Genomic DNA, 21,999 nt, shown 5'->3' with positions numbered 1-21,999 from the left:
TTAAGCATAAAACGTATCAGGAAAGACTTAATGAACTCAATCTGTATAGTCTGGAGGACAGAAGGAAAAGGGGGGACATGATCGAAACATTTAAATATGTTAAAGGGTTAAATAAGGTCCAGGAGGGAAGTGTTTTTAATAGGAAAATGAACACAAGAACAAGGGGGCACAATCTGAAGTTAGTTGGGGGAAAGATCAAAAGCAACATGAGCAAATATTATTTTACTGAAAGAGTAGTAGATCCTTGGAACTAACTTCCAGCAGACGTGGTTGGTAAATCCACAGGAACTGAATTTAAACATGCCTGGGATGAACATAGATCCATCCTAAGATAAAATACAGAAAATAGTATAAGGGCAGACTAGATGGATCATGAGGTCTTTTTCTGCCATCAATCTTCTATGTTTCTATCCACAGAACCTCAAAACCTTTGCTCTTCTTAAGGCCCACCTCAAGATGTTTGCTTATAAATACAGTTTTTAGTTTTTATTTTTAAAAAACCTATTGCTTAAAAGGATTCATTTTCTACTGGATCACTTCAGCAGCAGGGGAATAAAAAGGTGTGGATATTGAATGAACTTCAACAGGCTTGAAGGATAACACCGCCACTCGTTAAAAAATTCAATTAACCTTATCTTTCTTTAACATGATTAATTATCCTACAGATAAATGACTCCTTTGGGGGGAAAAAGTATCATCTTTTGAGCTGTACCTGTCTGACATGCTTTGCTTGTCTTCCTTCCTTTTGCCAAACCCAGGTGTGCTTTTTGGCATATTTGTATGTAATTCATAAACACGGGGGTAAAAATCCACAATGGTTCTAGAAGATTATTTTTGTGACCATTCAAAACTGGCCAGGAGCAAATTTAATACACAGGTGTTTGAATGTTTAAAAATGCGACCAACTCACCATTTCCAAGACAGCTGCGCTATCTAATTTTATTACGCCATTTTACTGAGTTTAAGACAGTGAGTTTTAAAGCCACTTCAGATATTATTCCGTACAGCAAGCCAAACAGAACCGGGGGTTAATAACGAAAGGTGTTCCTTCAGGAAGAAGAATGTTGTGCCGTTAACAGACATATGCTCCCAACCGGAAGGGATTGGGGAGGTGAGAATGCCCGGGAATCAGCTTTGCCCTCCTGTTTTGAAAAGAAGCCAAATGACATATGGAGCTACTGTTGACTTTGGCCAACTGGCGTAATCCCCTGAAGCCTGGAAAGCCTTATTGACGTGGGTTTCTAGGAGAAATGAGTCAAGCATGTAATACTGTGTTAACCCAATGACTGGAAGGCCCTTCATATTCCCCAACTCAATCCAGTCTAGTAAACCAACTCCGCAAAAGTCCCAGCCAGATTCCTGGAGTTACACATGATGCACATCACAAGTGATGGAACTCTGCTCGGAGTCTGGAGTCACGTGGCTCCGATTCTGGCCTTCTCGCTGCCTCATTCCTCAGGAGGTCCTTCTTCAGGGCTCTTCTCAGGCACCTTCTCTGTTTTGTCTTCTGGTGGGTTGCTGAATCCAGGATCTTCGGGCTGAGTCCCATCTCCGTCGTAGATGATATCTTCTGGATTTGGAGGTGGGGGACAGAATTCTTCGCTGGGGAACATTTCTTGAAAGATGGCTTCGGCCTGTTGGAAAACCAATATATTATTTTGGAAATCTTTGGGGAGGGGGGGCTTCTTGGCAATCTTTCATTTTAGCTGGGTTGTTGAGACCTATTTCTCAAATAGGTTTTATTACAGATGGTGGTCAATACAATTTAGCATCTAGATGCTTTGACCCAGTTCTTTCTCTTTCTCCTTCCTTTTTATTTATATATTTATTTGCGTTGGAAGGGACCTTGTAGGTTCCTTCCACCCTCCCTCCCTCCCTCCCATCCATACCTTCTGTACCCTCCTAGGCTGCCAAGCTGTCAGGATAGTTTTTACTGAATTTTCCTAAGTCTGCCCTACTGTTACTACTAATTTTTTGTCATCATTCCTATCACCCATCTCCTCCCACTTATGGCTGTACGACTGTAACTTGTTGCTTGCATCCTTACGATTTTTATTAATATTGTTTCCTGATTGATTATTTGTACCCTATGACAATCATTAAGTGTTGTACCTCATGATTCTTGACAAATGTATATTTTCTTTTATGTACACTGAAAGCATATGCACCAAAGACAAATTCCTTGTGTGTCCAATCACACTTGGCCAATAAAGAATTCTATTCTATTCTATTTTATTCCATTTGTCAGCAGAAAATTTTGAATGAATTACTTATAGACCCTGGACTATACGTAGCTCACCTCTATGTTAAAAAGACAGGGATCAATGTAAAGAAGTATAAACACAATGCCATAGACCAGTGTTGGCAAACCTTTTTTTGCTCGGGTGCCAAAAGAGTGCACGCACATGTGATAGCACATGCGTGTATGCGTGTGCCCACACCCATAATGCAATGTCCTCCCCCCATGGATGCACGTACAACCCTCCCTGTGCTCCCCCCTACACATGTGTACAGGCCTCACTAAAGCATCCGGACCTTGTGGATGGTGAAAAATGGGCCCAAAGGGCCTACCGGTAGTTTGTTTCTGAACTTCCGGTAGTTTGTTTCTGAACTTCCGGTAGTTTGTTTCTGAACTTCCGGTAGTTTGTTTCTGAACTTCCGGTAGTTTTCTTTCTGAACTTCCGGTAGTTTGTTTCTGAACTTCCGGTAGTTTTCTTTCTGAACTTCCGGTAGTTTGTTTCTGAACTTCCGGTAGTTTTCTTTCTGAACTTCCGGTAGTTTGTTTCTGAACTTCCGGTAGTTTTCTTTCTGAACTTCCGGTAGTTTTCTTTCTGAACTTCCGGTAGTTTTCTTTCTGAACTTCCGGTAGTTTGTTTCTGAACTTCCGGTAGTTTTCTTTGTGAACTTCCGGTAGTTTTCTTTCTGAACTTCCGGAAGTTTGTTTCTGAACTTCCGGTAGTTTTCTTTCTGAACTTCCAGTAGTTTGTTTCTGAACTTCTAGTAGTTTGTTTCTGAACTTCCGGTAGTTTGTTTCTGAACTTCCAGTAGTTTGTTTCTGAACTTCTAGTAGTTTGTTTCTGAACTTCCGGTAGTTTGTTTCTGAACTTCCGGTAGTTTTCTTTCTGAACTTCCGGTAGTTTGTTTCTGAACTTCCGGTAGTTTTCTTTCTGAACTTCCGGTAGTTTGTTTCTGAACTTCCGGTAGTTTTCTTTCTGAACTTCCGGTAGTTTGTTTCTGAACTTCCGGTAGTTTTCTTTCTGAACTTCCGGTAGTTTGTTTCTGAACTTCCGGTAGTTTTCTTTCTGAACTTCCGGTAGTTTGTTTCTGAACTTCCGGTAGTTTTCTTTCTGAACTTCCGGTAGTTTGTTTCTGAACTTCCGGTAGTTTTCTTTCTGAACTTCCGGTAGTTTGTTTCTGAACTTCCGGTAGTTTTCTTTCTGAACTTCCGGTAGTTTGTTTCTGAACTTCCGGTAGTTTTCTTTCTGAACTTCCGGTAGTTTGTTTCTGAACTTCCGGTAGTTTTCTTTCTGAACTTCCGGTAGTTTTCTTTCTGAACTTCCGGTAGTTTTCTTTCTGAACTTCCGGTAGTTTTCTTTCTGAACTTCCGGTAGTTTGTTTCTGAACTTCCGGTAGTTTGTTTATGAACTTCTGGTAGTTTGTTTCTGAACTTCCGGTAGTTTTCTTTCTGAACTTCCGGTAGTTTGTTTCTGAACTTCCGGTAGTTTTCTTTCTGAACTTCCGGTAGTTTGTTTCTGAACTTCCGGTAGTTTTCTTTCTGAACTTCCGGTAGTTTGTTTCTGAACTTCCGGTAGTTTTCTTTCTGAACTTCCGGTAGTTTTCTTTCTGAACTTCCGGTAGTTTTCTTTCTGAACTTCCGGTAGTTTGTTTCTGAACTTTTAGTAGTTTGTTTCTGAACTTCTAGTAGTTTATTTCTGAACTTCCAGTAGTTTTCTTTCTGAACCTCTGGTAGTTTTCTTTCTGAACTTCCGGTAGTTTGTTTCTGAACTTCCGGTAGTTTTCTTTCTGAACTTCCAGTAGTTTGTTTCTAAACTTCTGGTAGTTTGTTTCTGAACTTCCGGTAGTTTTCTTTCTGAACGTCCGGTAGTTTGTTTCTGAACTTCCGGTAGTTTGTTTCTGAACTTCCAGTAGTTTGTTTCTGAACTTCTAGTAGTTTGTTTCTGAACGTCCGGTAGTTTGTTTCTGAACTTCCGGTAGTTTTCTTTCTGAACTTCCAGTAGTTTGTTTCTGAACTTCTAGTAGGTCCGTTGGGCCCATTTTTTGCCTACCCCAGGCTTTAGGATACTTTCCTAAACGGGCCTATAAGAATTTCATTTTAGAACTTCTGGTAGGCCCATTAGGCCCATTTTTCATCATCCAGTTGCCGGAGACTTTCCTGAAGCCTGCAAAGGGTGAAAACTGTCTCCCTTGTCCTTCAGAAGGCCATGCCTGCTGGAGCTGACATAGGGCAACGCCACACGTGCCATAGGTTTGCCATCACGGCCATAGACTTTAAATCCAATTGATGGCAAAAGAAGGAGAGTCAAAGGGAAATGTCGGTCTTTTCCCATTCCATAACACAGATAGTTTTTAAGCTAGAAATCGGTTCACAGCATATAAATATGCTTGAAGCTTCGTTAACAACGTGGTTCGGTATGAGCACCTAAGTAAAGTTTTCAAGTTCTGTAAACCACAAAGAATCCAGTCGCCATTCATTCTTGAGCAATGTAGGCAAGGGAATAGACATGCAAGGTATTTTAAATTAGGGTCCAGGTTTTTTTCTCCCAACCCCTCCAAAATACCTGATATATATTGGGCCTGAGAGAAATTGAATGTAGCCTTCCTTACCCAGGAAAGCGAATAATTTACCTGTTTGACAGCACAGTCATTCCCGAGGGCCCCGTCTGGCCCAGAACAAACGTACATGTTGGAGGGCAGATTGTCATACGAAGACCTGTCAACGCTGGAGGAATCCCTCATGTTGAAATACACGGACCACAGAACCTGAGGCTTGGTTCCTTCCGCTTCATCTTCCCCCTCTGAAAGCACAAGGCAAGGGTCTTAGAGGCCACCTTTCAAAGGAGCTCAAACATGGAAGAATTCAGTAAAAGGTGAAAAGCAAAGCATTGGGGATTCTCCTGATAGGAAGAAGGTAGGAAACCTTTCGGCTGTGAACTGGTGAGGGCAATGGGTGGGGTGGTGGTGGAGGAGATGGGACGGTTTCCCCACATGTGCCCGCCTCTTAACAGATTAATGGAAGGGACCTTATAGGTCATCTAGTCCAACCCACCACCCTAGCAGGAGATCCTACACCAGTGATGGCAAACCCAAAAGATTGTGGGCACATGCCCATACCCATAATTCAATGCCTTGATAGGGTGAAAATGGCTTCCTCTGCCCATTGAAGGCCCTCTGGAGGCTGGAAAGGGCCTGTTTCCCAAATTCTGGTGGGCCCAGTAGGCTCATGTTTCACCCTCCCCAGGCTCCAAAGGCTTCCCTGGAGCCAGGGAAGGGTAAAAATGTCCTCCCCCAACCCCCTGGAGGCTCTCTGGAAGCCAAAATCGCCCTCCCACAGCCTCTGTGTGAACCAAAAATCAGCTGGCCGGCACACACCTGCACGTTGGAGCTGAGCTAGGACAACTGCTCGTGTGCCATCAGATATGGCTCCACGTGCCACCTGTGGCACCCATGCCATAGGTTCGCCATCACTGTCCTACACCATTTCTGACAGTCCAGTCTCTTCATGAAAGCCTCCAGCGATGAAGCTCCCACAACTTCCAAAGACAACTCCTGTTCCACTGGTTGATTATTCTCACTGTCAGAAAATTTCTCCTTATTTCCAGGTTGAATCTCTCCTTGATCAGTTTCCATCCTTTATTCCTTATCTGATCTTAGAAAATGGCTTGACCCCCTCCTCTCTGTGGTAGCCCCTTAACTATTAGAACACTGCTTTCATATCTCCCCTGGTCCTTCTCTTCACTAGACTAGCCATGCCCAATTCCTGCAACCATTCATTGTATGTTTTAGCCTCCAGTCCCCTAATCGTCCTGGTTGTTCTTCTCTGCACTTTTTCTAGAGTCTCAACTTGTGTAAATGGAGCTTTGTGCATTAACGCAATTGCCTGCTGCTTGTGCTGCCCAATTCCCAAAGGGCTGTGACCCAATACTGGGCCATGGATCAGTGTTCTGCCGGCGTGTCTCAACCGCCCGTAATTACAGGGTAATTAGTCCAGGAAGACACACACCACACGATAAAAGGAAAACCCCAAAAGTTTTTATAAACAGAAAAACAGAAACAGCTCCCTTTTTAAAATGTCAAAGGGATTTTCTGGTACACACAAGGCACAGGTTAAATGCAATCCAATTGCTCACCCAATAACTGGGAAATTGAATCCAATTCTAAAGTCCAGAGAGTCCACACACACAATCCTGAATAGCAAAAAACCACGATCTTGATGAAACAATAATCAGATAATCTGCCATGGGGCTAAAACACCAGGCTGCACTTTTATCTGTAGCACTAATTACAGCAGCCCCGCCCAACCACAGGTGGCCTCATTTTCTCTTGTAATAATCCTTTAGTTGTTGTCTCTTATGCATCACTCTACGCATGCGTGGATGTGTCATTAATTCTTGTTCAGAATCCAGGGATGATACAGATGATTGATCTCCTCCTGGGCTGTCTGCCAAACTCCCCTCTTCCCTGTCACTCACACTTCCTGGGTCAGAGGAGACAGATTCTACTGGAAGCAAAACAGGCCTGCGGCGTGTGGATGTTTCCCCCACATCCACCTCCACATTCCTTGGGGCAGGAGCTGGGCCAGAGCTAACCACAACAGATCAGAGGTTGGGGACCCTTGTTTTAGGGGACAAAAGAACAATGTGGAATTTAAAGAGCCTACGCACCCAAATTGGCTGCCCTGAGGGACCTCCTAGTAGTAGGCAGAGGCAGTTTGAGAACTTCTGTTTATCAGAGGACCAGCTAAATTACTGTAGTCTGCTTTCTGCCATCTCAGGGGAAACTGCCTAGTAGAGACGGCTTCTTTGTTTCACAACAACTCAGATTCCTATCTTTTCATTATTATATTATGGTTCATTGCAGTGTCAGCCAGGTGTTCAGACTAGATTTAGCATTTTTTTTCTGCATGTCTATCAAATCCTTCCCTGGGATCTGGGATAGGCAGGTGTGGACCTTTGATGGTGTAAAAAGCATCGTTGCAGGATATAAACGGTTCTGAGCAAAACTGTCTTTTGCAGCTGACTGATGGCGATATTGTCAATGAAAATGGTGACCAACTGGTGCTCCAGTTGTTTTGGCATCGCATCCAAGACGCCTGTTATAACAATGACGATGGTCGTGGTGGTTGGCCACACTGTCATTTAGCTCTTTAGACCAAATTTGGCCTTTCTATTAACCTATCCGCTCTCCATGTTCTTCCCAGACGAGATAGATAGATATTGCCTGATGGTATTACAAGTATACTGCTCAAAAAAATAAAGGGAACACTCAAATAACACATCCTAGATCTGAATGAATGAAATATTCCCATTGAATACTTTGTTCTGTACAAAGTTGAATGTGTACAACAGCATGTGAAATTGATTATCTATCAGTGTTGCTTCCTAAATGGATAGTTTGATCTCACAGAAATTTGATTTACTTGGAGTTATATTGTGTTGTTTAAATGTTCCCTTTATTTTTTGAGCAATGTATTTATTTATTTATTAATAATTAATATAGTTGTTTATTGTTGTTGTTGTTGTTGTTGTTGTTATTAGTTATTACAGTCAGCCCGATTTTCAAATTGGGTTTGGCATTTTTGTCTACATATCGAGTCTTTACCAAGGACTTAAATGAGGGAAGATATTATATTGTTGCCATTAACGGAAACTTGGTAGGATGAAACCGACAAATGAGATTTAAATTATTTAAAATAAATAGACCAAATAAAAGAGGAGGTGGAGTTACACTATATATAAGAAATAACTACATCTCTACAGAAGTATAATAATGAAAATAAGTCCCATAAGGTTTTCATCTTATTTTTGACAACTTTTTCATGTTCCTACGATTACTACTACTCCTATCATTACCCACTGTCCTATGTGATGGATAAATCTTTTATGAATATAATCGGCTGATAATTCCATCTCTTGCATATGGAGTTCATCATTTTATTGGGAGGCAGCAGGGACGAGAAGAGGTTAGAAGACTATGGGAAAATCACTGAGCCTTGTTTTTAATTGGGGATGTTCAATCTTTTAAGTCCAGATGTAGTTCATCAAGCCTCCGCAATAATCATTGAATTCTAATTTTTAATGAGACCAGATGAGAGATGTTTAAATATCGAAGAACTAATCAAACGATCTACAGTTAATGTTTTTCATGTATTTCAATTAACTGAATCAATTTCCTTTCCTTTTGTCCAGATCTCAACCGGCTTTGATGCTGGGAGTGTATCATCAAGCCAGGGGAAAATTTTAGCCTCTGTATCTTCTCCCCTACTCAAAAAGGGAATGTTCACAAGTGATTGTAAAAATAAAACAGGAACGGCACCTGTTTCATTTCTTCTATCGTGATAAAAACCAAAAATCATCTGTTGATGAGATCCTGAGCATGTGATGCATAGCACACTCCGTACATTGCCCGTTAAGCATCTTCTGCCAATGGGTTTTCTCTTGCAAAAGTACTTTTTCCACTGGGGGGAAAATGTCCATCCCTGAAAGAGAAGACCATCCTCCAAAATGGGCAACCTACAGACACCATTGTGAACAACAGAACAGAAAAGAGCCTTAATGGCACAGTGCTTAGAGTGCAGCACTGCAGGCTTATTTTGTTCACTTCCAACCACTTGCAATTTGGCAATTCGAATCTCACCAGTCTGAAGGTTGACTCTTCCATCCTTCTGAGGTCAGTAAAATGAGGAGTCAAATTGTTGGAGGCAATGTGACGACTCTGTAAATCTTTTAAGAGGGGACTGTAAAAGCATTATGCAGCAGTATAGAAGTCTGTGTGCTATTGCCCTTCCTTCCTTCCTTCCTTCCTTCCTTCCTTCCTTCTTTCATTTCTTCCCTTCTTTCCTTTTTTCCTTCCCTCCCTCCCAGTGGTTAGAGTGTAGTATTGTGGGTAAATTCTGCCCACTGCCCGCATTTCGATCCTGACCGGCTCAAGGTTGACTCAGCCTTCCATCCTTCTGAAGTCAGTAAAATAAGGATCCAGATTGTTGGGAGCAATAGGCTGACTCTGTAAACTGCTTAAAGGTGGTTATAAAAGCACTGTGAAGAGGTATATATGTCTCCGGGACCGCCTTCTGCCGCACGAATCCCACCGACCGGTTAGGTCCCACAGAGTTGGCCTTCTCCGGGTTCCGTCGACTAAACAATGTTGTTTGGCGGGACCCAGGAGAAGAGCCTTCTCTGTGGCGGCCCCGACCCTCTGGAACCAGCTCCCCCCAGATATCAGAGTTGCCCCCACCCTCCTTGCCTTTCGCAAGCTCCTTAAAACCCACCTCTGTCGTCAGGCATGGGGGAATTGAAATTTTCCCTTCCCCCTAGGCTTATAAAATTTATACATGGTATGTTTGTATGTATGATTGGTTCTTTAAATTGGGGTTTTTAAGATTATTTTAATATTAGATTTGTTTACATTGTCTTTCTTGTTGTTGTTGGCCGCCCCGAGTCTTCGGAGAGGGGCGGCATACAAATCTAATAAATAAATAAAATAAATAAATAAAGAGCTGCTGCTATATTATTATTATTATTATTATTATTATTATTATTATTATTATTATTATTATCCAAAAAGAATAGTAATACACAGCAAACGAGATTGATATACTGGATTTTGTATCACCAAATCACAAGTGGAACACTTCCCAAGTGTCTAGGACTGTGTGATATATTTTCATATGATACACGCAGATCCAAGTACGGTGGCCTTTTGCAACTTGACAAATCGTGATTTTGTTGATGTTTATTGTTTTCAAATGCCGGTTGAGGTCTTTTGGCACAGCACCCAATGTGCCGATTACTACTGGGACCACCTGTACTGGTTTATGCCAGAGTCATTATAGTTCGATTTTAAGATCCTGATATCGGCTAAATTTTCCTTGTTTTTCATCAATTCAATTGCCACCTGGTATGGCGACATCAATGATCTATACTTTTTTCTTTTCCACAATCGGGAGGTCCAGCGTACTGTATTTCAAAACCTTGTCAGTTATAATAATAATAATTATTAATTATTATTATTATTATTATTATTATTATTATTATTATTATTATTATTATTAGTAGTAGTAGTAGTAGTAGTATGTCAATTTTGTATTTCATCACCAGTCGGGCGCTTCCCAAGCACCTAGGACTGCGTGATGTAGCGGCGAATTATGTTTGCCGATCCCAGTAAAGCGGCCTTTTGCAATTGACAGATGGAGATTTTGTCAATTCCGATGGTTTTCAAATGTCCTCTGAGATCCTTTGGCACTGCGCCGAGCGTGCCAAGTACCACTGGGATCAATTTCACGGGCTTATGCCAGAGTCTTTGCAGCTCGATTTTTAGATCTTCGCATTTCACTAATTTCTCTAGCTGCTTCTCCTCAATTCTGCTGTCCCCTGGGATTGCGATGTATTATTATTATTATTATTATTATTATTATTATTATTATTATCTTTTGAAAAAAGATAGGTGCCACAGAGCATCTAGCAGTCAAGAGGGGAGATTATCTGGAGACTTTTTTCTGCCTGCGAATAAATTGTTGCCTGTAATCTTCAAACAACCGTTCCCAAAAATAATAGTTCATTTCTTCTCGCATCGTTTGGGAGGAGCCATCCGCCAGGAGTGAATGGAGCCTTTTCTCAAATATTATTAAAAGTTCCTCCGGCTCTTTTTTTTTTTTTTTAAAAGTTACTTCTTCATAATTTAGGCAGGAAAATGAATAAAGTCCTCTTCCTTTAGGTGACTTTGCTTCTCTGACCTGCCATGGCCCAGTGCTCGCTTTATCTGGTGATTCATTTTCAATAACTCCAACAGTATTTGTTCTGACATTTTAATTAAAATACGACTACTACCTCATCTTGATGATAAAAAGGCCTATGTGTCAGTGAAAACTACCTTCTCAGTGCCTCAGTGCACCTGAGGACTCTTTCTGATCAGAGGCTTCCTCTCAACGAACTCCGGGCAGCTTCTAAACAATACATCACTTCAAAACTAGACCATTTTAAACATTAAGATTAATGCTAAGAAAGAAAGGGGAGGGGAAGCTGGGAGGGAAGGGAAGGGGAGGCAATGTTAAAGAGGCAGCCTTTTTTTTTTCTTTCCTGTTTAGGCTCTGGTAGTTCTGGATCGCAGTAAAAGTTAGAGAATTTAAGTTTGAGAAGCTTTGTTTGAAGCAAAGGAGCTACCAAGGTTTATTTCAACTCTCTGTTAGTGATAACAAAGTAGAAGAAAACTTCTACTTCCTTCTTCTACTTCCTTCTTCTTCTACTTCCTTCTTCTACTTCTTCTTCTTTTCTCCTCCTCCTCCATTTCCTTCTTCTCCTCCTCCCTCTCCTCTTCCTCCTCCTTCTGCTCTTCTTGTCCTCCTCTCCACTTCTTCCTCCTTCTCCTCCTCTTGTCTTCTCCTCCTCTTGTCTTCTTCTCCTCCTCCTTCTCCTCCTCCTCCTCTTCCCCTTTTTCTCCTCCTCCTCTTCCTCCTCCTTCTGCTCTTGTCCTCCTCTCCACCTCTTCATCCTTCTCCTCCTCCCCTCCCTCTTTCTCCTCCTTCTCCTGTCTTCTTCTCCTCCTCCCCTCCTTCGTCTCTTCTCCTCCTCCTCCTCTTCCCCTCTTTTTCTCCTCCTCTTCTCCTCCTCCTCTTGTCTTCTTCTCCTCCTCCTCCTCTTCCCCTCTTTTTCTCCTCCTCTTCTCCTCCTCCTTCTCCTCCTCTTCCTCCTCCTTAATGAATTGATCCCGGGAATCTTTTGAAGTCTGCATTAAGGTAATCCTTGACTTACAATAGTTCATTTAGAGCAGGATGTCAAACTGGTGGCCCACTGGCCGTATGTGTCAAGCGCAGGTCACGCCCACCTCAGCTCCACAAAGGTGGAAAAACATCGCAAAACGTCACATGATGGCAATTTGAGTTTGACATCTGTGATTTTGAGACTGAAGTTACAACAACACTGGAAAAAAAGTGAGTTATGACAGTTTTTCACACTTTTGACACCATCGCAGCATTCTGTGGCCGTGTGATCAAAATTTGGATGCCTGGCAGCTGGTTCGTATTTATGGTGGATTACAGTGTCATGCCAGGGTCATGTGATCCCCTTTTGCGACCTTCTGCCAAGCAAAGTCAGTGTGGGGAAATCAAATTCACTTAAAAACCGTGGTTGCAGAGACTCCATTAATGGGGTTGTAAAATGAGGCAAAATTCATTTAACAACTGTCTCAGTTAGCAACAGAAATTTTTGGGCTCAATTGTGGTTGCAAGTCAAGGACTACTGTTATTGTAGGAAGGGGGACTACAAATTTAATCTCTGTTGTGGTTGGCTCTGGCCCAGCTCCTGCCCCAAGGAATGTGGAGGTGGATGCAGGGGAAACATCAACATGTCATAGGCCTGTTTTATTGCTGACAGAGTCAGGTAGTGCCGTTTCCTCGGCCGAAGAAGGTGGGGGTTCCTTGGAAGAGGGGGGCTTGGCACACAGCGCAGGAAGCCAATCTCCATTATCTTCGGTCGATTCAGATGAGGAAGTGTTATTATTATTTTATTATTATTATTTATTAGATTTGTATGCCGCCCCTCTCCGTAGACTCGGGGCGGCTCACAACAATAACAAGAACAATGTAAAAAACAAATCTAATAATTTAAAAAACACTAAAAACCCCATTATTAAAAGCAAACACACACACAAACATTCCATGTATAAACTGTATATGGCCGGGGGAGATGTGTCAGTTCCCCCATGCCTGACGACAAAGATGGGTCTTAAGAGCTTTACGAAAGGCAAGGAGGGTGGGGGCAACTCTGATATCTGGGGGGAGTTGGTTCCAAAAGGTCGGGGCCCCCACAGAGAAGGCTCTTCCCCTGGGTCCCGCCAAACGACATTGTTTAGTTGACGGGACCCGGAGAAGGCCAACTCTGTGTGGCCTAACTGGTCGCTGGGATTCGTGCGGCAGAAGGCGGTCCCGGAGATATTCTGGTCCGGTGCCATGAAGGGCTTTATAGGTCATAACCAACACTTTGAATTGTGACCGGAAAGTGATCGGCAACCAATGCAGACTGCGGAGTGTTGGTGTAACATGGGCATATTTAGGAAAGGCCATGATAGCTCTCACAGCTGCATTCTGCACGATCTGAAGTTTCCGAACACTTTTCAAAGGTAGCCCCATGTAGAGAGCATTACAGTAGTCAAGCCTCGAGATGATGAGACCAAAGCAGAGCAAAGTGTGTGTGTCTCACTTCGTGGAAGAAGGAGGGCTGTGACGTTTCTTCACAGCTGCTAGCTAAGTACTTAAGGACTGATTAAGGGGATTGTACAGCCTACAAGATTGTTTTTGGACGAGTGCTCTTTGCAATACAAAAAGGGTGCTTTGTTTCTTTTGAATTTTGTGATAAAGGACATTGTTTTTGAACTTTCAGGTGTGTGTGTGTGTCTGAAATTTTTACTCTTGAATTTTTGGGAGACTCATATCATAGAGCCTGGCAGAACAATCTCAAACGGCTACTATTCCCTGGAGCAGTGTTTCCCAACCTTGGCAACTTGAAGATATTTGGATTTCAGCTCCCAGAATTCCCCAGCCCTGGAGGAACAAATGTTATTTTCCTGAAGCTGTTTCTCACCCTTTAGAGCAGGGCTGGCCAGCCATAGCCCCTATGGACTTCAACTCCCCAGAATTCCCGAGCCAGCCATGAGCATGTTGAAAATGGCTGGCATAGGAATTCTGGGAGTTGGAAGACCACAAATTGTAAAAAGGCCATAGTTGCCCAGCCCTGCCTTGGAGATGGTGAAATGTTTCAGGGGAAAAGATTTGAAACCTTCATGCCAGTGGTGGGTTGCTACCGTTAATGGCCTGGATCCACAAATCGGTAGTAGTGGTAACAGGAGACTCCGCTCATCCGCCACGGACACTTCTGGACATGTGCAGAAGTGTTGCGCACACCCTTGAGCGAACCAGTAGCGATGGGGCTACCTTTGAAGAGTGTTCGGAAACTTCAGATTGTGCAGAATGCAGCTGCGAGAGCAATCATGGGCTTTCCCAAATATGCCCATGTTACTCCAACACTCCACAGTCTGCATTGGTTGCCGATCAGTTTCCGGTCACAATTCGAAGTGTTGGTCAGTACATATAAAGCCTTTCATGGCACCGGACCAGGATATCTGCGAGACCGCCTTCTGCTGCACGAATCCCAGCGGCCGGTTAGGTCCCACAGAGTTGGTCTTCTCCGGGTCCCGTCAACTAAACAATGTTGTCTGGCGGGACCCAGGGGAAGAGCCTTCTCTGTGGCGGCTCCGACCCTCTGGAATCAGCTCCCTCCAGAGATTAGAACTGCCCCTACCCACCTAGCCTTTCGAAAACTCCTTAAAACCCACCTCTGTCGTCAAGCGTGGGGGAACTGAGACATCTCCCCCTGCCTATGTAGTTTTTGTGCATGATATGACTGTATGTATGTTTTTTATATCGGGGTTCCTTGCTTTTTAGATTTTTTAAATGTACTACTGTTATTTTAGATTCTAATTATTTAGATTTGTCATTATATATTGTTTTTATCACGGTTGTGAGCCGCCCCCGAGTCTGCGGAGAGGGGCGGCATACAAATCTAATAATAAAAAAAATAAATTAAAAAAAGATGGGATTTTCAACCCATTTCAACTTCATGCTCCCTTCACACTTGGGGGGAAAAAAATTACAGGGTCACACATTTGGCAGAAAAGCGGGATGGTGATTACAGAATGGGTGTCGGGCACCTTGAATGGGAAGAAAAATGGCCAATCTTCATTTTTGTTTAATGTTAAACTCCTTCTTTCTCTCTCTCTCTCTCTCGCACACACACACTTCACCTGTTTCTGCAACATTGAATAACTGCTCCACGACGTGTGTCAAGTCTTCTTTAGCAGTTTGAATGGAAGGACAGGTCAAATGAACCAAATCTGTTGAAAGAATAGAAGAGCAAAGTGGTTATTCAAGGCACTGATTCATTCACTGCATTTATATCCTGTCTTGCTATTGGTAATGAAAACTCAAGGTGACCAGCGACGATACAGAAGGACTCCCAACCCACAAAAATCAACGATTAACAAGAAGGTTTAAACAGCAACCATTGAGGATTCGAGGCCTGGTGGAAGAGATGTGGATCTCAGTTGAATTGGAGCCAAGAGTTTTTGGATCCATGAATTGACTGACTTCAATTATTTGAATGTTTTGATGACTCAAAATTATTTGGGGTTGAACCACAGCATGCTTGGAAGCAATGCAAGTGAAGGTGACAGGTTGCCGTTGGAAGTCATGCGATCTTCTACAGGTTTCAGTGTCAAGGCAGTGTGATAGAAGTAGAACTGTTATGCTTTGGGTCTTGAAGGGTCACACTAATATCATAACTTCTGCTTCTCCGAAGCAACGGCAACTTGTAAGAGATTAATAGACCCGGAAGGGTCTTTGAGGGTCATCTAGTGCAACCCCCCTCCCCCCAATCCAAGCAGAGCTGGAGTGGCGCAGTGGTTAGAAGGCAGCACTTCAGGCTACTTCAGCTAACTGCTAGCTGTAGTTCAGCAGTTCAAATCTCACCACTGGCTCAAGGTTGACTCAGCCCTCCATCCTTCCAAGGTGGGTAAAATGAGGGCCCAGATTGTTGGGAGCAATATGCTGATTCTGTAAACTGCTTAGAGTAGGCTGTAAAGGCACCATGAAGTGGTATAGAAGTGTAAATGCTTTATTATTTCTTTTATTATTCTTTCTATCATTTTCCAAGCAAGAGATAGAAAAAACTCCGGAATTTTACTTACTAGGTATAAACAAACAGAAAGATAAGAAAGATATTTTACATCTAGTTATTCACATAGCGACAGCGGCCAGGATAGTATATGCCCAAAATTGGAAGGGGGAAGATATTCCCAAAGAGGAGGAGGTTATTAAGAAAATATTAGACCACTGAAATGGATATGATGACAAGACGGTTAAATAACCAAGAAGAATCTGAATTGTATGTGATTTGGAATAAAGTGTATACATGGATTAAAAATGCACAATAGTAGTATGGTTAGGATTTAATTCTTGTGTTTGTACTTTGCTTAGATATGAAGTTTATGGGTTTTTTTCATAATAAGGTAACATAAAATCTCTTCTTTTTACTTAAAGTAATAGGTCGACTTAACATATTAATAATGTATTCTTTTTTCTGTAATGCAATTTGACTTCTTGAAAAAGCGGGGTATTTGCAACCCCAATTTTATGTTAAATGTGTGTTTGTTTGTCAATTTTAAGAAAATCAATAAAGTTTATTTTAAAAAAGAAGAAGTGTAAATGCTATAAGCAGGACACCCTACACCATTTCTGACAGATGGCAGTCCAGTCCCTTCTTGAAAGCTTCCGGGGATGAAGCCCTACAAAAATCTGAAGGCAACTTCTGTTCCATTGGTTGATTGCTCTCAGTGTCAGAAAATGTATCCTAATTTCCAGGTTTAATCTCTCCTTGTTCAGTTTCCATCCATCATTCGGCCTTCAGGTGCTTTGGAAAATAGCTTGACCCCCTCTTCTCTGTGGCAGCCCCTCAAACATTGGAAGAGTGCTATCATGTCTCCCTTGGTCCTTCTCTTCACTAGACTAGCCATGCCCGGTTCCTGCAGCCGTTCATTATATGTTTTAGCCCCCAGTCCCCTAATCATCTTGGTTGCTCTTTTCTGCACTTTTCTAAACTCTCAATGTCTTTTTTATCATGAGGTGACTAGTGATGGGCGAACCCAACAGTGTTCGGGTTCGGCAAGTTTGGATGAACTTTACACAAAATTCGGCCAAACCCGAACCAAACCTGAACTCGAACCCGAAAGGGGAATCCCTCCGACAAAGAGATTCCGGGGGTGGAGCTTTGACATCACTGGCAGGTTGCTAAGGACGCCAAGGTGATCACTTCCTGGATTCCATGTTTATTTTTACATGAAAGGACCACCCTTTGCTTGCAGCGCCACTGCGGCGTCCTTTTTCGTAAAAATAACAATGTTTATTTTTATGTGAAGACCTCCCTTTGAAGGAACTGGGGAATCCCTCCCATGAAGAGATTCTGGGGCGCAGCTTTGACGTCACCGGCAGGTTGCTAAGAACGCCAAGGTGATCACTTCCTGGATTCCATGGAATACAGGAAGTGATCACCTTGGCGCCCTTAGCAACCTGCCAGTGACGTCAAAGCTCCAAACGCCGAACACGACCCCGAACTTTGCCTGAAGTTTCAAAAAATTTCGTGTTCGGCATAGCGAACACCGCAAAATTCGGTACAGACCCGAATTGTGTGAGTTCGGTTCGCCCAACACTAGAGGTGACCAAAACTGTGTGATGATTCACCACACAGCATTCAAAATTGAATGTTTTTTTAATTAAAAGGTTTGGGGAAGGGGAGGGAGGGAGGGAGCGGGGAGGAGGAGGAAGGAAAGAAAGCTAAGGATGAAGGACCTTTCTTGAAAGTTATTTAATCCTCTGTATCTGGCTGGAATTCAAAAGAACAAAGTATATTGATAAGAGATCTAATTACCACACATTAATAACAGGTCTTGAATTTTTGTTTTTGCTAAAATGAGGCCAAGGAGGAAGAATAGAGAGGCAGCAACACGATTGGGGAACATAGGACAACCGAGGACAATTTCTTCCCCTCCATCCTATTTAGGACGATTTAATGCATCGTCCACCTAGTCTGCCTTTTATTTCCTGTATTTTATCTTAGGATGGATCTATGTTTATCCCAGGCATGTTTAAGTTCAGTTACTGTGGATTTACCAACCACGTCTGCTGGTTCCAAGCATCTACGACTCTTTCAGTCAAATAATATTTTCTCACGTTGCTTCTAATCTTTCCCCCAACTAACCTCAGATTGTGTCCCCTTGTTCTTGTGTTCACTTTCCTATTAAAAACATTTCCCTCTTGAACCTTATTTAACCCTTTAACATATTTAAATGTTTTGATCTTGTCCTCCCTTTCCCTTCTGTCCTCCAGACTACAGTGATCCCTCGATTATCGTGAGGGTTCCGTTCCAAGACCCCTCGCGATAATCGATTTTTCGCGATATAGTGGTGCGGAAGTAAAAACACCATCTGCGCATGTGCACCCTTTTTTCCATGGCCGCGCATGCGCAGATGGTGTTTTTACTTCCGCACCTGGGAAGACCCAGGGAAGGTTCCTTCCGCCGCCCAGCAGCTGATCTGCTCGGCAGCGCCGCAGCAGCGAGGAGCCGAAGATCGGGGTTTCCCCGCTGCCCACGCAAAGGGGAAACCCCGATCTTCGGCTCCTCGCTGCTGCCCGCCCGCTGCTCGCCCGCTGCCCGCGAGCAAGAGGGGGAGAGATAGAGAAAGAGAGAGAAGGAAAGAAAGAGATGAGAGAGGGAGGAAGAGAGTGTGAGAGAGGAAGAAGCAAGAGAGAGAAAGAGAGAGAGAAAGAAAGATGAGAAAGGAAGAGAGTGACGTCATCGGGTGGGAAAATATTTTTAATTAATATTTTTTGAAAAATTGCGATATAGCGTTTCGCGAAGATCGACATCGCGAAAATCGAGGGATCACTGTATACAGATTAAGTTCATTAAGTCTTTCCTGATAGGTTTTATGCTTCAGACCTTCCACTATTTTTGCAGTCCGTGTATCACTGTCCTAGGGACATGGGAATCCCCATTTGCAACCGTCTGAACCAATCGATGTCAGTGGGGATGTCAGGTTATTAACGTAAACCGCTGCAGTCATTCACTTAGTTAACCACTGTGGCAAGTAAGATCGTAAAATGGGCCAAAACGTCTCGCTTAGCTACAAAAATAGGCTTGATTATTTTATTTATTTATTTATTAGATTTGTATGCCGCCTCTCTCCGAAGACTCGGGGCAGCTAACAACAATATAAAAAGACAATGTAAACAAATCTAATATTAAAAATAATCTAAAAACCCCCAATTTAAAGAACCACTCATACATACAAGCATACCATGTATAAATTCTATAAGCCTAGGGGGAAGGGAAATTTCAATTCCCCCATGCCTGACGACAGAGGTGGGTTTTAAGGAGCTTGCGAAAGGCAAGGAGGGTGGGGGCAACTCTGATATCTGGGGGGAGCTGGTTCCAGAGTGTCGGGGCCGCCACAGAGAAGGCTCTTCTCCTGGGTCATAGGTCGTGTAAATATGCGGTTCTCCCCCCTATTTTCTTCCTGGGGGCTTGAGAACCTTCAGCCCACGTTGAGCTTCGAGTCCAGCCAGTTGTGCGGAGTCATGTCTCTGGGAATTCCTGCCAAAGGTTTTCCTGCATCCTTCAGTTGGCAATGCAGTTCTAATTCAGGAAGGGTTAAAAAATAGAGCCGTGTGTCAAGTGCTCCCACCCTGTGGCGTCTTCTTACGGAGTTTAAAAAATTAAGATAACCATCTGTCATTCTAATGAACGAGCATTAAACGGTCCCTTTGACCTGAAGTGTAAATACATAATTAGAGCCTTTTTGTCCAAAGCTTATTAAAATGATTTTAATAATAGGGGGAAGAAATAAGGCAGAGGGAAGCAAGGTAAGTAATGAGGCGAACGACGTCTTACGCTTAGAGCAGAATTTCCCAATTTACAACCGTCGGTTGCAAAAGGGGGAGGGGCTCCTGCCAAGTTTCTAATCCAAGGACCGGCAGCCATTTTGGGAAGGGGGGGAAATGGCCGCCTCGCGGGACCTCGCTGAAAAGTGATGACAATTTCTACAAAGTGAGGGAATAAGTGCCTTATCTGGAGTAACCTAATATCCCCACAAATATGAAAGCTGGGGGGGGGGGGGGGATCAGGAAATCAGGAAAGTATTTCTATTTCTTTTCAAAACAGTTTCCAGTCCTTATAATAATGAAGTCTTATAAACATAGAAGATTGACAGCAGAAAAAGACCTCATGGTCCATCAAGTCTGCCCTTACACTATTCCCTGTATTTTATCATAGGATGTTTTGTGGTTAGCTCTGGCCCAGCTCCTGCCCCAAGGAATGTGCAGGTGGATGTGGTGGAAACATCCACATGCCGCAGGCCTGTTTTGCTCTCGATGGAATCTGACGACGAAGCCTCCTCTGACCAAGGAAGCGTGAGTGACAGGGAAGAGGGGAGTTTGGCAGACAGCCCAGGAGGAGATCAAATATCTGTATCATCCCTGGATTCTTAACAAGAATTAATGACACATCCACGCATGCGTAGAGTGATGCATAGGGGACAACAACTGAAGGATTATTACAAGAGAAAATGAGGCCATCTGTGGTTGGGTGGGGCTGCTGTAATTAGTGCTACAGATAAAAGTGCAGCCTGGTGTTTTTAGCCTCATGGCAGATTATCTGATTCATTGTTTCGTCAAGATTGTGGTTTTTGTGCTGTTCAAGATTGTGTGTGGACTCTCTGGACTTTAGAAGGGAACACTCAAAGAATACATCCTAGATCTGAATGAATGAAATATTCTGATTGAATACTTTCTGTACAAAGCTGAATGTGAACAATAGCATGTGAAATTGATTGTCAATCAGTGTTGCTTCCTAAGTGGACAGTTTGATTTCACAGAAGTTTGATTTACTGGGAGTTATATTGTGTTGTTTAAGTGTTCCCTTTATTTTTTTTTGAGCAGTATATATAAATAGAAACGAAAAATGTAAGAGGAAAAATTCTAAAATTCACACTAACAATGACGTGAAACTGTTCTGAAGAAAGAAATTGTATAAATTTCCATGTCTGTCTTTTTCAATGTTTAATAAAAATTAAAACAAAAGAGGTTAACTTAATGAGTGGTGCGGCGACCTAGCGGTAGAGCTTTCGCCTCACAATCAGCGGGCTGTGAGTCTGATCCTAGGTAGAGGCAGATATTTCTCCCTCTGGGCACAATGAGAATATATCTGCTGGGGTGGGGGAACTCTCAGCTCCATTCAGTTGCCCAGACTCCACCCTGCATGGGATTATGGGGTAATTAAAAGATGGTAATGATCAAGGTTAACCTAAACAATAACAATTGATTGCTATAGCCTATTGCATAACTACAGTGTTTCCCTGAAAATAAGACACTGTCTTATATTAATTTTTGCTCCAAAAGTTGTGCTACGTCTTATTTTCGGGGGTGCCTTATATTTCTCAAATAAGACAAATTCACAGGCAGAAAAGCTGACACCCCCAAAGAAAGTGTACCGTACGGTACACTGATTACGGTACGGTACCTGTCAGTATGGCACCCACACACATAAACGACGGCACTTATATGGTACAACAGTATACTCCTACTATTGCAGCTTCCAGCCACCAGAGGAACTACAGTCTACGCACTGTAGTGGAGACTGTAATGGCGGTGAGACAGCAGCAGACTGTGTCTGCTGTACTGGACGGTACAAAGCGATGGAAGGGGCCAGCAAGGGACGCCAAATTATTACAGTATCACTATGATCAGCTTTGAATGGTACCGTATGTTTTTCCACCGTACCGTATGTAAACTTGACTACGCCTTATTTTCGGGGGTGCCTTATATTAGCAAATTCTGCAAAACCTCTGACATGCCTTACTTTCGGGGTACGTCTTATTTTCGGGGAAACAGGGTAATGAGCTAACTTATGTGATGGGAAGCTAAGTTATCAAATAAAAGGGTGGTTTGCATTCATCTGTAAAGTTGGACTTCTAACCTCCTCTCTCCTTTAAGCTCTTTCTCTTCCATTACTGGTACCTATCAATAAAACAACCTGTGCTTCCAATGTAATTGTGGATGATCTCCAGTTCAGACGTACTCCTGGGGAAACTGGGTCTACTTACATGTATTTTTCATGCAGATCATAGCTGAAGAACACAATTCTACGAGGCAAACAGCTGGCT

At 42.8% G+C, this 21,999-nt stretch overlaps 1 protein-coding gene across 1 annotated transcript in view; it reads right to left on the bottom strand.

Annotated features, from left to right (window-relative positions):
* Positions 1–912: 912 nt before the first annotated feature.
* The window catches only part of CHM (CHM Rab escort protein), a 109,894-nt gene continuing 88,807 nt past the window's right edge, over positions 913–21,999 (bottom strand). Inside the window, exons 12-15 of the mRNA XM_070759747.1 lie at positions 21,940–21,999; positions 15,031–15,120; positions 4,867–5,036; positions 913–1,634 (exon numbers count right to left, since the gene is read on the bottom strand). The exon at positions 21,940–21,999 is cut by the window's right edge and continues 37 nt beyond it. Coding sequence (XP_070615848.1) covers positions 1,449–1,634; positions 4,867–5,036; positions 15,031–15,120; positions 21,940–21,999 — 506 coding nt within the window. The 3' untranslated portion in view covers positions 913–1,448. The remainder of the gene's footprint in view (positions 1,635–4,866; positions 5,037–15,030; positions 15,121–21,939) is intronic.

The sequence above is a fragment of the Erythrolamprus reginae genome, chromosome 8, assembly GCF_031021105.1.
Source record: "Erythrolamprus reginae isolate rEryReg1 chromosome 8, rEryReg1.hap1, whole genome shotgun sequence".
In the NCBI taxonomy this organism is placed as follows: Eukaryota; Metazoa; Chordata; class Lepidosauria; order Squamata; family Dipsadidae; genus Erythrolamprus; species Erythrolamprus reginae.
This window is presented reverse-complemented; position numbering and strand designations above follow the sequence as displayed.